The following is a 13,402-nucleotide window of genomic DNA, read 5'->3' on the forward strand; positions in this document are numbered from 1 at the left end:
GGGGGTTCATTCTCCCCTGGACCCTCGCGCCCTGCATGGGCTCATGTCTCTGTCCCCTGGTACTGGTGGCCTCTCTTGGCGTCTCAGGCCCTGATCGGTGCTCCGGCGGCCTGAGTCTTCTCTGAACCCACTCAGCCCTCCTGGCTCAAGGAGGCCGGACCAGCCATGGCCTCCAGCCTGTTCCGTGCACCCCTCGCTCTGTCCCCGGTCGGCGGGCACAGAGCTTGGGTCCCATCACTCACTCATTAAATCACCCGTGTTTCTGCATCATGCATGGCCTCAACCCTGAGTGCCTCCTCGTGGCATGCATAGCCTCTCCTCCATCTCCGAACAGAGCCCCCCCCCCCCCCCCCCCCCCCGCTGCATTCCGGACCCCCTCCCCCCTGTATTCTGACCCCCCTCCCCCACCCCCCACCCAGCCTGTCTCCCTCCCCCCCGCCCCCTGCATCCTGACCCCCCTCCCCTTGTCCCCGCATCTTGAACTACCCCCCCCCTGCATCCTGACCCCCCTGCCCCTGTCCCCGCATCCTGAACCCTCCCCCCCCCCGCCAGCTCCCACATTCTGACCCCTCACCCCGCATTCTGACCCCCTTCCCTCCTCCCTCCACCCCACCCAGTGCTTTCTTCACCTTGGGTTCTTTGGTTTTTGTTTCTGACACCACCGTGGTTCTCACCCCTGGAGGATGACTGGGACCTGTGTTTTTCTTTTTGAGTTGTTGACTTTGGCGCCTGTCCCCAAAGATACCTGTTCATTGTCTGGAGTGTGAGGTCTGATCTCATTCTCTTTACCTGTAAGATGACTGTGTTGAAACGAATGGTTATAGAGGTAACAGAATTCTGCGTGTGGTGGTTCTGGAATGCTTCTGTAGTAATTCACGGTTTGTCTTAGGTTAGACAAGTGTGAAAAGAGAGGGAGGGCGCGCTGCCTCCGTGCCTCCTGCACCCCACTGTCATTGTGCTCATGTCACCTGCTCGGTGAGCCACTCCTTCACGCGCGCTCCTTTAGGGTATTCTCAAAGTGCTTTCTGCCCAGCCTTTAAGAACTGAGTTGACGGTCCTTCCATGTGCACGTGCTTCCTTTTTTCATTAGATTCTGAATCCATCCAGGGCCGACAGTGAGACTTATGCAATCTATGACTCTTATGCTCTGCCCAGAATAGATGCTCCATGCATTTTTGTTTCGGTACAACATATTTGAAAGAAAGTTTTTAAACTGTAGGACGCTTTGTAGATGTGAATAGTTTTTAACGTCTGTATTCATTTTTCTGGTATATGTACTTTTCGCTTAATTAAAAAAGTATTCTTAGAACCCTTTAGAAGAAAAAAAAGTGCTTATTAGAACTTGTTGGAATGACATTTTGGTTGTACTGAGTTTAACTGTTTCAAAGAACAATGGTCTCTCAGGCAATGTACAACAATGTCCAACTGTTTTTCTCCTTGTAATGCAAGAAAAAGCACATAACTGTCTGTGTCTCTGGGCAGATATCTCTGTGGATCTGTGGCGGGACGGCACGTACGGCCGGGTGATTTATTCCTAATTTAGCTTTCTGAAACAGTGGTTTTGTTGTTGTTGTGTGTTTCTTACAGGTTCCTAATGTCAAATGGATTTTTCTTTTATTTGTAGATTTTAAGACCTATGTTTCTTAGTGTTCTAGGAGAACCTACTTCGTAAGAGACAGAAAAGGAGGTTTTTCTCGAGTCTTTAATGCCACAGGAGAGGCTTGTTTGTAGTCTTTTTTAAAAAAATCATTTTGTGAGGGCAAAAGAAATGCTAAGAAGGGAGAAAAAGGAGCCAGAGTCCTGTTACCAGCTTGTAAATCATTCCTGTAAATCGAGGGTGATGTTGTCCCTATTGTTATGAGGATGTTTAAGGACTGGCCTTGGTGGGCTCAGGGGTGGTCGCTTTCTCTTATGGCTTTCCGGGGGCTCCTTCCTCTTGTTCACTTGCTGACCTCCTGGACCAGTCCCTGAGGCCCCTGGAGCTGAGACACGTAGTTCCTTTCAGCGCTGGCTTTAGACCAGCAGCATCCCCTTGACTCCTCTGGCAGGGATGCCACCGAACTCCTAACGGCAGAGGGTACATCCCACAGACTCTCAAGAATCTTTGACTGGATCTTAACCCAGAGGAGTTTAGGAGAAGCTCAGAACTCTTCTTCTCTACCTGTTACAGGGTCGCCCAAGTCATTAAAATAAGTTTATCTTTCCCTCTAACCATATGGTACTCTGTGCTTTCCATTTCTGTGTCTGCATCCCATGTCTTCCAGATTCTTCCCGGGCCCCTCGCAGCCTGGGTGCCAGTGTCCCTGTTGCGTGTAGCACTGACGTGTGCATCAGCTCTTCCCTCTGAACTTGAGGCTGTCATCCTGGGAAAGACGCCCTGGTTTTTGTTTTCGTTTCTTTAGCAAACTGGAAGATCTTAATTTTAAGTAACCTTGGTGTTTTTGTCATGAGAATTTTAATGTAACATCAAATGAAAAATTCAAGTCTGTGTTGCTAATACAAAATTTTAATTTTTCTTTGCAGGTCAACTTTGTAGTGTGCCAACTCTTTGCCTTGCTAGCAGCCATTTGGTTTCGAACTTACCTACATTCAAGCAAAACTAGCTCTTTTATAAGACATGTCGTTGCTACCCTTTTGGGCCTTTATCTTGCACTTTTTTGCTTTGGATGGTAAGTAATTATTTTGATCATGTTTAATGAAGATTTTGGATGTCTTTGTGAATTGAGTGTGTAGAAAAATACACTCTGTAGAGTTTTGCCCTTATATTTACCTATAACGTTTTACATTTTTTATTTTTAATAGAAAAGATTAAGAGTGGAAAGTGGGCTCTGTCTCTTCAGTTTGGGCTCAGAGGACAGTTTACTGTTTATAACTTATGAAAAAGGACAGATGAAGAAAAAAGACATTAAGACATTTATTTTGTCATGAGTAGCTCTTCTACCTATTTTGAGATCTTTTATGCCAGGAACAAATGAACCATTTAAAATAACTTGTTCCTTTCTGTGCAAGTGGCTTGTAAGAGGCTGGTAAAGCCTATCAATAGAACTCTGTTATCATTTTTTATATTCTACCATTAACTGAATGAAGTTTTTGGTTGGGTTGGTTTTGGTGGGGAAGAATTATTTATGAATGGAAAGCTTTTATTTATGGCCCTTCAGATGCTCCATGTGTGTGTTTCTTCCACTTTGCTCCTTTCTTCACTATCAGGACTATTCTTGTAATAAATACAGACACACCGTAGTTCCTCTTTGTCCCAGATGACGGTGGTTGTAGGAGGAAAGCACAGTGTCTTGGCTAAACAGCAGAGACACTCAGTAGAAGGATTCTTGGTGATTCCTCCTGAATTTTCCTTCTTGTTGTTCAGTTGCTCAGTTGTGTCCGACTCTTTGTGACCCTGCAGGCTGCAGCATGCCAGGCTTCCCTGTCCTTCACCGTCTCCTTCTTAACTGAGAGCTTACGCTGCTGGCCCACTGGCTGTGTTTGCTCTTTGGCAGATTGTTGTTTGAGATGCAGATTCCCTGAGGCCAGTGCAGCTGCTTGATGGATGGTTTAGGGTAGTTCCTGTTGTGGGGTGTAGACTTGTGGATTTTGACAATGACTCCGTGTTTGTTCTGGGAGGTTGTTTTTGATTCTTACCCCACTCCAGTACTCTTGCCTGGAAAATCCCATGAATGGAGGAGCCTGATGGGCTGCAGTCGATGGGGTCTCGAAGAGTCGGACACGACTGAGCAGCTTCACTTTCACTTTTCACTTTCATGCATTGGAGAAGGAAATGGCCACCCACTCCAGTATTCTTGCCTGGAGAATCCCAGGGACGGGGGAGCCTGGTGGGCTGCCGTCTATGGGGTCGCACAGAGTCAGACACGACTGAAGCGACTTAGCAGCAGCAGCAGGGCTGAAATATACTGGTATTTCTTAATCTAGTTTTTCCCTTTGGCAACCGTACATGTGTCCTAGAAACTCATGAAAATTCAATTAGGGATTATTTATTCCTTCTCTGCCTTGCTGCCCCGTGACCAGTCCTCGGATAGGCCCTGCCAGTGGCAGGTGTGTGTGGAGTCCCCGGGTTTCTGTGCGATTTCTTAAATCAGATCTAGGCATGGTTTCTCCCCTTCCTTGATAACATCAAACTTTTCTTCAGTTTCTCAGGGGATTTCTATTTAAACTTATCTTAAATCATGCCATGGGTGTGTATGTGTGTGTGTTTAACTTTGTATCACAGAGCTTTTCAAATGCAAAAACAACAGAAAATAATAGAATGAACCCTCAAAGGCATATTATCGAGCTTCAACAATTGTTAAAATTCCACCATTCCTATTTCATTCTTTCTTCAACTTATTTTTCTGCAATATTTTCAAGCATATTCCAGCTTACACATTTTACCCATACATACGTCAGCGTTCAACGTGTATTTTGTCGGCATATTTTTTCTTTTTTTTTTTATTTAAAAATTTTTTTATTTTATTTTTAATTGGAGGATAATTACAATATTGTGTTGTTTTCTGCCATACATCAACATGAATCAGCCACAGGTATACATATGTCCTGTCCCTCTTAAACCTCCCTCCCTCCTTTCTCCCCATCCCTCCCCTCTAGGTTGTCACAGAACACTTGACTTGAGCTCCCTGAATCATATAGCAAATTTCCACTGGCTGTCCCTTTTATACATGGTAATGTATATGGTTACATGCTACTCTCTCTAATATCCCACCTTCTCTCTCCCCAACTATGTCCAAAAGTCTTTTCTCTATGTCTGCATTTCCACTGTCGGCAGCATGTTGTAAGGGGTGGGGAAGGCTTGTCCAAAGTGACCAGCTCCACCCTTCATTTTGTGGTCTGTGGACACAGAGAGGACCGAGATGTCATCCGTGTTTCCTGGGCCCGTGTGACTGGGTGTCCTGCTGGAGGGAGAGGTGTTTACTGATGGGGGAGGGTGCTTTCTTGCTGTGATATCTTCTCAGATACTCTATCCCAGTGTCCCGAGGAGCTCACCGTGAGGTCAGGTGGTCATAAGTATGTCAATTTATATGTGATAACTAGGATTTTAAAAAAGCGTACTCTATTCTTTCCTTGAAGGAGAAACTTCTTATGTTCCTTTCTTTGGGAAGAGAGATTGTTTATGCCTCTGCACCAGGTAAAAGATAATTCTCTGCTACTTGATATAAGTGGGGAAGTAGAGTGTCCTTCTGGATTGCATTTTAGCACTTTGTTTTGTTAGCCTCGAAGGCAATCCTGTCTCCTATTGATTTTGACAAGTTGTCTTTTGGAAGACTGTGTTAGTGGTTACCTAAATATAATTGACTCTTACCTACTTGTATTTGGCCTCAGCTTTTTTTTGAACCATCATCTATAAATTTCTTTTAACTGAGAATTAGTTTATACTTTTAATTACTTGTTTAGCTATTTGACAGCAGTGCAGGGCAGTGGACTGGAGCTTAGACTGAATCCAGACAGACCTGGATTCCACGGTGGGTGCCTCAGCCTGGCAGCGCTGTGACTGGACACGTTATTCAGCCTTGTTAGCATCACTTTTCTCTCCTGTAAAATGGAACCAGTGATGGTGGTCAGGTCTGAAAGACATAATATGCAGAAGGGAGCTTAGCACAGTAGCTAGTTCCTTTTTGTTTCAGTTTATGGACACACATGTTTTTCTAATTGGTGGCTTTCTGGTTATGTAGTAGCATTCCAGGCCAACATTGTTTCCCTGTGTGTGTGTGTGTTTCCGTGTGTGTGTGTGTGTGTGTGTGTGTGTGTGTTAGGCAGAGGAAGAGACAGGCAGATGAACTCTCTACAATGGGTAAGATAAGTCTCTTCTATACCTGTCTTGGAGCCTACTTCTTATTTGTAATATTTCTGTGGAAAGTTAAAAGTAATTAAGTAGCTTTTCACAATGGAGGTGCCTGTTATTCTATGATGCTTAGGTTAGAAAGTAATTTTAATCACAGTTTAAGATCTTTATTAATACTTTAAATTGTATACAATGATTTCAACATTTTTTTCATACATTATTCATGCTGTCAAAGGGGAAAGAAAATAGAAATTTTGCATGTGTGTCTGCTTGCACATGCGTGCATGTGCGCAATCTTAGGGATAGTTTGGAGGGATTTTTTTTTTTTAAGTATTTATTTATTTGGCTGCTTGGATCTTAGTCATGGTACGAAGGCTCAGTAGCTAGCTGCGTAGCATGTAGGATATTAGTTCCTCGGTCAGGGACTGAACCCACATCCCCTGCATTAGAAGGCAGAGTATTAACCACTGGACCACCCAGGGAGTCCCTGGGATGGATTTTAAAACCAGAGATCTAAATCATGTTTTGCCTGACTTTTGTGAAATGGATGGATAAATTAGTTCTCTCATTTAATGGTGTATTTCTACATTGCTGCTGCTGCTGCTAAGTTACATCAGTCGTGTCCGACTCTGTGCGACCCCATAGATGGCAGCCCACCAGGCTCCCCTGAGCCTGGGAGTCTCCAGGCAAGAACACTGGAGTGGGTTGCCATTTCCTTCTCCAATGCATGAAAGTGAAAAGTGAAAGCGAAGTCGCTCGGTCGTGTCTGACTCGTAGTGACCTCATGGACTGCAGCCTACCAGGCCCTTCCGTCCATGGGATTTTCCAGGCAAGAGTACTGGAGTGGGGTGCCATTGCCTTCTCCAATTCTACAGTAGAACATTAGAAAACACTATATTATTTCCGTGAGAATGTTCCATAGATGGATTACTGCAAATTAAGGATTGACTAGATTTGTATAAGGACACTTATTTGACTTGAGCCATTGTGTTTTCAGAATAGATCAATTTGGGTGAACCAGCTTTTAAATGAATTCTAATATTTAGTATTTTGGGCTCTTTTGTAAGTAACACTTGCAAAGACTACCACAGATCCACAGCTTATTGGCGAAATCAGTCAGGTAAACAATTAAGTGATGTCTGTCAGGACGATTCTGAAGTCCCGGTTTCTCGCTCCTTTTCATATTTGCGCCTTAGTAATGGAAAAGCGGTAATGGGACCCCATGGAGCTTTCATGTAGCTGGGAGATGTGGGATGCTCAGCCCCCAAGTGTGGCTTTCTGGAGTTCTTAGTTTTCCAGCCCTTGTGGGGCTTGTAAGGTGAGACTCCTCTAAGGTATCCACAGAGTGTTAGGCTTTGGAGGTTTTGAATCCTTGTTTTTTTTTTCTGGGAATGTTCTGAGTTATGCATAAGCCCTTTTTATCCTAAATCATTTCAACTCGATGTTTGTGTGTAGGCCCTTCTGACCCTTCTAACAGTGCTCTTACTTTTTACAGGTATGCCTTACATTTTCTTGTACAGAGTGGAATTTCCTACTGTATCATGGTCATAATAGGAGTGGAGAACATGCACAAGTAAGTGCTCACTTTATTCACGTACAAAACAGGTTCCAACATAATTGAATCGGGCCCAATAGAATTTTACCACGTTAAACATTATTCTGAATTATCATTTTTTCAAGACCATAATTGATATAAAAGCAAAACCTTCGGTATGCATCACTCTTTCATGTACTCAGAGCAGGGCTGCTCAGCCTCAGTGCCGTTGATGGCTGAGACTGGATCATTCTTTGGTGGGTGGGACTGTTGTACGCCCTAGAAGATGCTGAGCACCATCCGTCGCTCCTGCCCACTTGATGCTGGCAGCCTCTCCTCCCCAGGCTGTGGCAACCATGGTTGTTTCCAGACAGGTTCACATGTCTCTTGCGGGGCCAGAGCACTTCCGGGTGAGGCCCGCTGGCGCAGTCTTGGGTGACTGCGGTGCAGAGCTGGAGTAAGCAGATAGACTCGCGAGGGATTGAAAAGGCGCGCGTGGAGGGGCTCGGTGATTGATGGGAAAGAAGGTGTCAGGGTGACCCCAGGTTCCTGGTGTGAACAGTAAGGTAAATGGAAGCAGAATTTCTGAGCATAAGGAAGCCTAGGGGTGGGGAGCATGTCTAGGGGATAAGCATTTCAAACAATGTGTGTGTGTGGGTGTTAGTCGCTCAGTCTTGTCCGACTCTTTGCGACCCCACGGACTGGATCCTGCCAGGTTCCTCCATCCATGGAATTCTCCAGGCAAGATATTCACCTAAAACAGGGCTTGGTACATAGTAAACACTCTGAGTATTTCCGAATAGGTGCCTGTGGACTTTATAGAGTGTCTGTGAGACAGTTAGTCGATGCCGGGAGCTGGTGTGGAGGTCTGGGCCAGAGATGGACACTGGACACTGGAAATAGATGTGGTTGAACACCCAGGGGCCGAGGTGCCCACAGACCTTGGTGGCAGATCCTTGGGAGTGTTCTGTGTTACCTGTGGTGCACTGAGTCTCTGAGTCCTGACATATGTGTGGCTTCAGGAGTTTTCATACAAGGAATGATGGACCTGTAGCTAATTTAATAGTTTTTTTTCCCCCAAATCTCATTCTGTTCTGCATCTTTGGTGATTCATGGGTTGCCCCATCTGCTTTGATGCCGTGTCTTCCCTTAGTTTCCAGCGGTGCCCCCTGTCTTCCTGGATCCCTCTCCCTGCTGTGTGCCAGCACTCCAGGTTCTTGGTGTTTTGACTCTAATTTTTTTAAGAGGAGGGGTAAAATATTTTGATTATGTATCATGTGAAGTAGTTTTTACACCATCGCAACTCTGCTTATGAAATCTCACACAGATGACAGGTTCAAGGTGATACTGTACTTAATATCTGAGAAAAGGAGCTTCATGTTGTAAATCTGGAAAAAGAAGGAACATCTGATGGGATTACTGAAAACAGAGGACCTGCATATACCTGCGTGAACGGAAGTCATAACATGCTTCTAAGTAGGAAGTGTGTGTGTGTGTGTGTGTGTGGTGTGCGTGTGTGCACTAAGTCGCTTAGTTGTGTCCGACTCTTTGTGACACTCTGGACCATAGCCCACCAGGCTCCTCTGTCCACGGAATTCTCCAGACAAGAATACTGGGGTGAGTTATCATGCCCTCCTCCAGAGGATCTTCCCACCCCAGGAATCAAACATGTGATTTATTTCTTACCTCTCCTACATTGGCAGGTAGGTTCTTTACCCCTGGCGCCACCTGAGAAGCCCCCAAGTAGGAAGGTTAGTGAATTCATATTCAGTCAACGGAAGCGGTTTATTTTTCTGAAAGGCAGTGGCAGTTGGTTAAGCTACCTTGTAGTGCTTCAGCCCCCGTCTGGTTTGGAGCCCTTAGCCACGTGCGGCCTGTAGATTTAAGTGAATTAACGTCTAAAGCCCAGTTGTTCAGCCACACTGGCCACATGACACGTGCTCGACCCCCACAGGTGGCCAGTGGCCTGTGTATTCAGCATCACACAGAGAACATTTCTGTGGTGGTAGAAAGCTCTGCTGGGTGCTGCGGCTGTGGACCTGCAGGCGGAGACCGTTCGTTTCGTTACTCTTTACAGTATGTTCTGTGCCCGTATGTACTGCCAGTGTTTAGAATTTGATATCATCAGTGGAGCGGGTGAGGGTAAATGAGTTTGCCACAATAGTTGCAAGTGTTGGCAATAAAGAGGAAATAATTAATGTAGAAAGTGTGTCTTTTCATCTCTTTTAACCCCTTCCATTTCAGTTTATACTGATATGTTTTTCTGTTTGATTTTGCCTTTTTCCTTCTTTTTTTTTTCTTTTAATCCCTTTTTGCACTCAGACTTCCACATTAATTTTAAATGTTCAATGGGTTCGAACTTAAGAATTTAATTCAAATGTGCTCTGTGGGACTTATAGCATTCCTCTGTTGTTTAAAGTTATTGTTTATGTAAATACAATACACTTCTGTTTATTTCTTTGAGTCTAGTTTTACATGGTATGTATAATATGTTTCTTTGAATATCGAGGGTTTAAATTTTTTTAAGTGAAGGATTCGGACTCCCTGAGTATTTAACAGTTTAAAAATTCTTGGATCTCTCTTTTTTGTACATTTTGTAAGCTATTCATAGTGTAGTTTTTGCAATCTCTGTAACAAGTCCATTTGTAAATTAAAATATTTTAATATAGTATAAGCTTTATTTTTGTAGCTTCCTTGAACACTTACATGTATGCTATTTTATTCTGATCCGTAATGAGATAATTTACCTTTAAAATTTATTCTAGAATTCAGTGCTTTTTCTAGTCTACATTTTCATATAAGCTTTGAAATTTTTGAGGAAAAATTTAAAAACCTTAAGTGATAGAGGCAAAGAGAAGAAAGAGGATTTAGGAATAGAAGGTCCTATATATTGGGATATTGATTCTTCTTAATTAGTTTGGGGAGAAATTAACTTTCACAAGTTTGCCCGTCATTTCTGAGGTCGGGGGTTGGCAGACTGTGTGAAGGGCCAGAGAGCAAATATTTTAGACTGTATAGGATACACAGTCTTGTCATAGCTTTTTTCAGTCCTCTTGTTGTATGTGAACAATGAACTTGACCATGAGTCCATCAGACCTCATTTACCAAAAAAAAAAAAAAAAGGCATTTTAAAATAAATATTTGTGATCCAGGGAGTCCTATAGGCACAAAAAGTAGTTTTTCTTACAGTCAAAAGATGTTGAATGTTGATCCCTCTTGTAGTGGGAATTTAGCTTCCGTAATTGAAATATTCTCATTTTCACTTGACTGTGAGATAACTGCCCAACTATCTAAACTACGAAGGAAATGACTAAATTTTGATTGTGAAAGGATGCTTGCAATGTTTACATTATCATCACAGAACTTAATGTGTCTTCTTGCCAATAAAAAGGATGAGAGCAAAAAACCCAAAAAGCAGGTGGCCAACCCAGGTATTTGGCCAACCCCAAGTACTAAATGCACTCCTGCTCCAGGGACATGAAAAGACAGAGGCAAGTGGACACATGCTCTTCCTCCTAGTTTCCAAAATAAAGCTTGCCAAGTGGTGATTTTAAACCTGTGATAGCACAAATGATGGAATAATGAACTTTATTACTGATTTGCTGTGAATTATTGTGATGAAGCAGATGGTTTCTAAAAAAGCTGGTTAGAAGAGGCAGGAGAGTAGAGCCGTGTTTCCGGCCCACCGGCTGGGAAGTGGGAGGCCTTTTCCCTGCAGAAGGTAGCACAGCGTGGCTGGGGCCTGTGGTGTACCAATGGACTCAAAAAGCTTTTGTGGACGGGCATGGGAACCTAAGTGCCCTTCACGTTAGTTTTGTGTTTTTTAACTTTCCTATGGGAAGACTTGTTCTGAGTTCCAAAGAACACCCTCGGATTTTGGAACACAGCACCAGGGACCTGCCCTTCAGTTCTGTTCAGTTCAGTCCCTCAGTCGTGTCCAACTCTTTGCAACCCCATGAATTGCAGCATGCCAGGCCTCCCTGTCCATCACCAACTCCTGGAGTCCACTCAGACTCACGTCCATCGAGTCGATGATGCCATCCAGCCGTCTCATCCTCTGTCGTCCCCTTCTCCTTCTGCCCCCAGTCCCTCCCAGCATCAGAGTCTTTACCAATGAGTCAACTCTTCGCATGAGGTGGCCAAAGTACTGGAGTTTCAGATTTAGCATCATTCCTTCCAAAGAAATCGCAGGGCTGATCTCCTTCAGAATGGACTGGTTGGATCTCCTTGCAGTCCAAGGGACTCTCAAGAGTCTTCTCCAACACCACAGTTCAAAAGCATCAATTCTTCGGCACTCAGCTTTCTTCACAGTCCAACTCTCACATCCATACATGACCATTGGGAAAACCATAGCCTTGACTAGATGGACCTTTGTTGGCAAAGTAATGTCTCTGCTTTTGAATATGCTATCTAGGTTGGTCATAACTTTCCTTCCAGGGAGTAAGCATCTTTTAATTTCATGGCTGCAGTCACCATCTGCAGTGATTTTGGAGCCCCCAAAAATAAAGTCTGACACTGTTTCCACTGTTTCCCCATCTATTTCCCATGAAGTGATGGGACCAGAAGCCATGATCTTCGTTTTCTGAATGTTGAGTTTTAAGCCAACTTTTTCACTCTCCTTTTTCACTTTCATCAAGAGGCTTTTGAGTTCCTCTTCACTTTCTGCCATAAGGGTGGTATCATCTGCATATCTGAGGTTATTGATATTTCTCCCGGCAATCTTGATTCCAGCTTGTGCTTCTTCCAGCCCAGCGTTTCTCATGATGTACTCTGCATATAAGTTAAATAAGCAGGGTGACAATATACAGCCTTGACTGTACTCCTTTTCCTATTTGGAACCAGTCTGTTGTTCCATGTCCAGTTTAACTGTTGCTTCCTGACGTGCATATAGGTTTCTTAAGATGCAGGTCAGGTGGTCTGGTATTTCCATCTCTTTCAGAACTTTCCACAGTTTATTGTGATCCACATAGTCAAAGGCTTTGGCATAGTCAATAAAGCAGAAATAGATGTTTTTCTGGAACTCTCTTGCTTTTTTGATGATCCAGCGGATGTTGGCAATTTGATCTCTGGTTCCTCTGCCTTTTCTAAAACCAGCTTGAACATCTGGAAGTTCACGGTTCACGTACTACTAAAGCCTGGCTTGGAGAATTTTGAGCATTACTTTACTAGCGTGTGAGATGAGTGCAATTGTGCGGTGGTTTGAGCATTCTTTGGCATTGCCTTTCTTTGGGATTGGAATGAAAACTGACTTTTTCCAGTCCTGTGGCCACTGCTGAGTTTTCCAAATTTGCTGGCATATTGAGTGCAGCACTTTCATAGCATCATCTTTCAGGATTTGGAATAGCTCAACTGGAATTCCATCACCTTCACTAGCTTTGTTCGTAGTGATGCTTCCTAAGGCCCACTTGACTTCACATTCCAGGATATCTGGCTCTAGGTGAGTGATCACACCATTGTGATTATGTTGGTTGTAAAGATCTTTTTTGTACAGTTCCTCTGTGTATTCTTGCCACTTCTTAATATTTTCTGCTTCTGTTAGGTCCATACCATCTCTGTCCTTTATCGAGCCCATCTTTGCATGAAATGTTCCCTTGGTATCTCTAATTTTCTTGAAGAGATCTCTAGTCTTTCCCATTCTGTTGTTTTCCTCTATTTCTTTGCATTGATCGCTGAGGAAAGTTTTCTTATCTCTCCTTGCTATTCTTTGGAACTCTACATTCAGATGCTTATCTTTCCTTCTCTCCTTTGCTTTTCACTTCTCTTCTTTTCACAGCTATTTGTAAGGCCTCCCCAGAGAGCCATTTTGCTTTTTTGCATTTCTTTTCCATGGGGATGGAAAAGAACCTGCCCTTATTTATGTGTAAACAGCAGACCCGTGAGATGGTTAACACGGGAAGAGCCTGTTAGCCTTGGGAGATTAAACTGAAGTCTTTTCTTGATGACTTGGCAGGTAGTTTTCAACAGAGCAAATGACCTACAGGAAATATATAAAAGATATAGACACATCCAATAAAACTGCACCTGCCTCGTGGGTTTGCCAAGCTTTGTATGGGATTACGTCGTAAAAGCTGTAGGAAAGT

At 43.8% G+C, this 13,402-nt stretch overlaps 1 protein-coding gene across 3 annotated transcripts in view; it reads left to right on the forward strand.

Moving 5' to 3' along the window:
• The window catches only part of MBOAT2 (membrane bound O-acyltransferase domain containing 2), a 109,473-nt gene that overhangs the window by 46,986 nt on the left and 49,085 nt on the right, over nt 1-13,402 (forward strand). For all 3 annotated transcript variants that reach the window (XM_025261583.3, XM_006073815.4, XM_025261582.3), the window contains exons 2-3: nt 2,524-2,669; nt 7,284-7,361. In XM_025261583.3, the coding sequence (XP_025117368.2) occupies nt 7,330-7,361 (32 nt within the window). In that variant the 5' untranslated portion in view covers nt 2,524-2,669; nt 7,284-7,329. The remainder of the gene's footprint in view (nt 1-2,523; nt 2,670-7,283; nt 7,362-13,402) is intronic.

The sequence above is a fragment of the Bubalus bubalis genome, chromosome 12, assembly GCF_019923935.1.
Source record: "Bubalus bubalis isolate 160015118507 breed Murrah chromosome 12, NDDB_SH_1, whole genome shotgun sequence".
Classification (NCBI taxonomy): domain Eukaryota; kingdom Metazoa; phylum Chordata; class Mammalia; order Artiodactyla; family Bovidae; genus Bubalus; species Bubalus bubalis.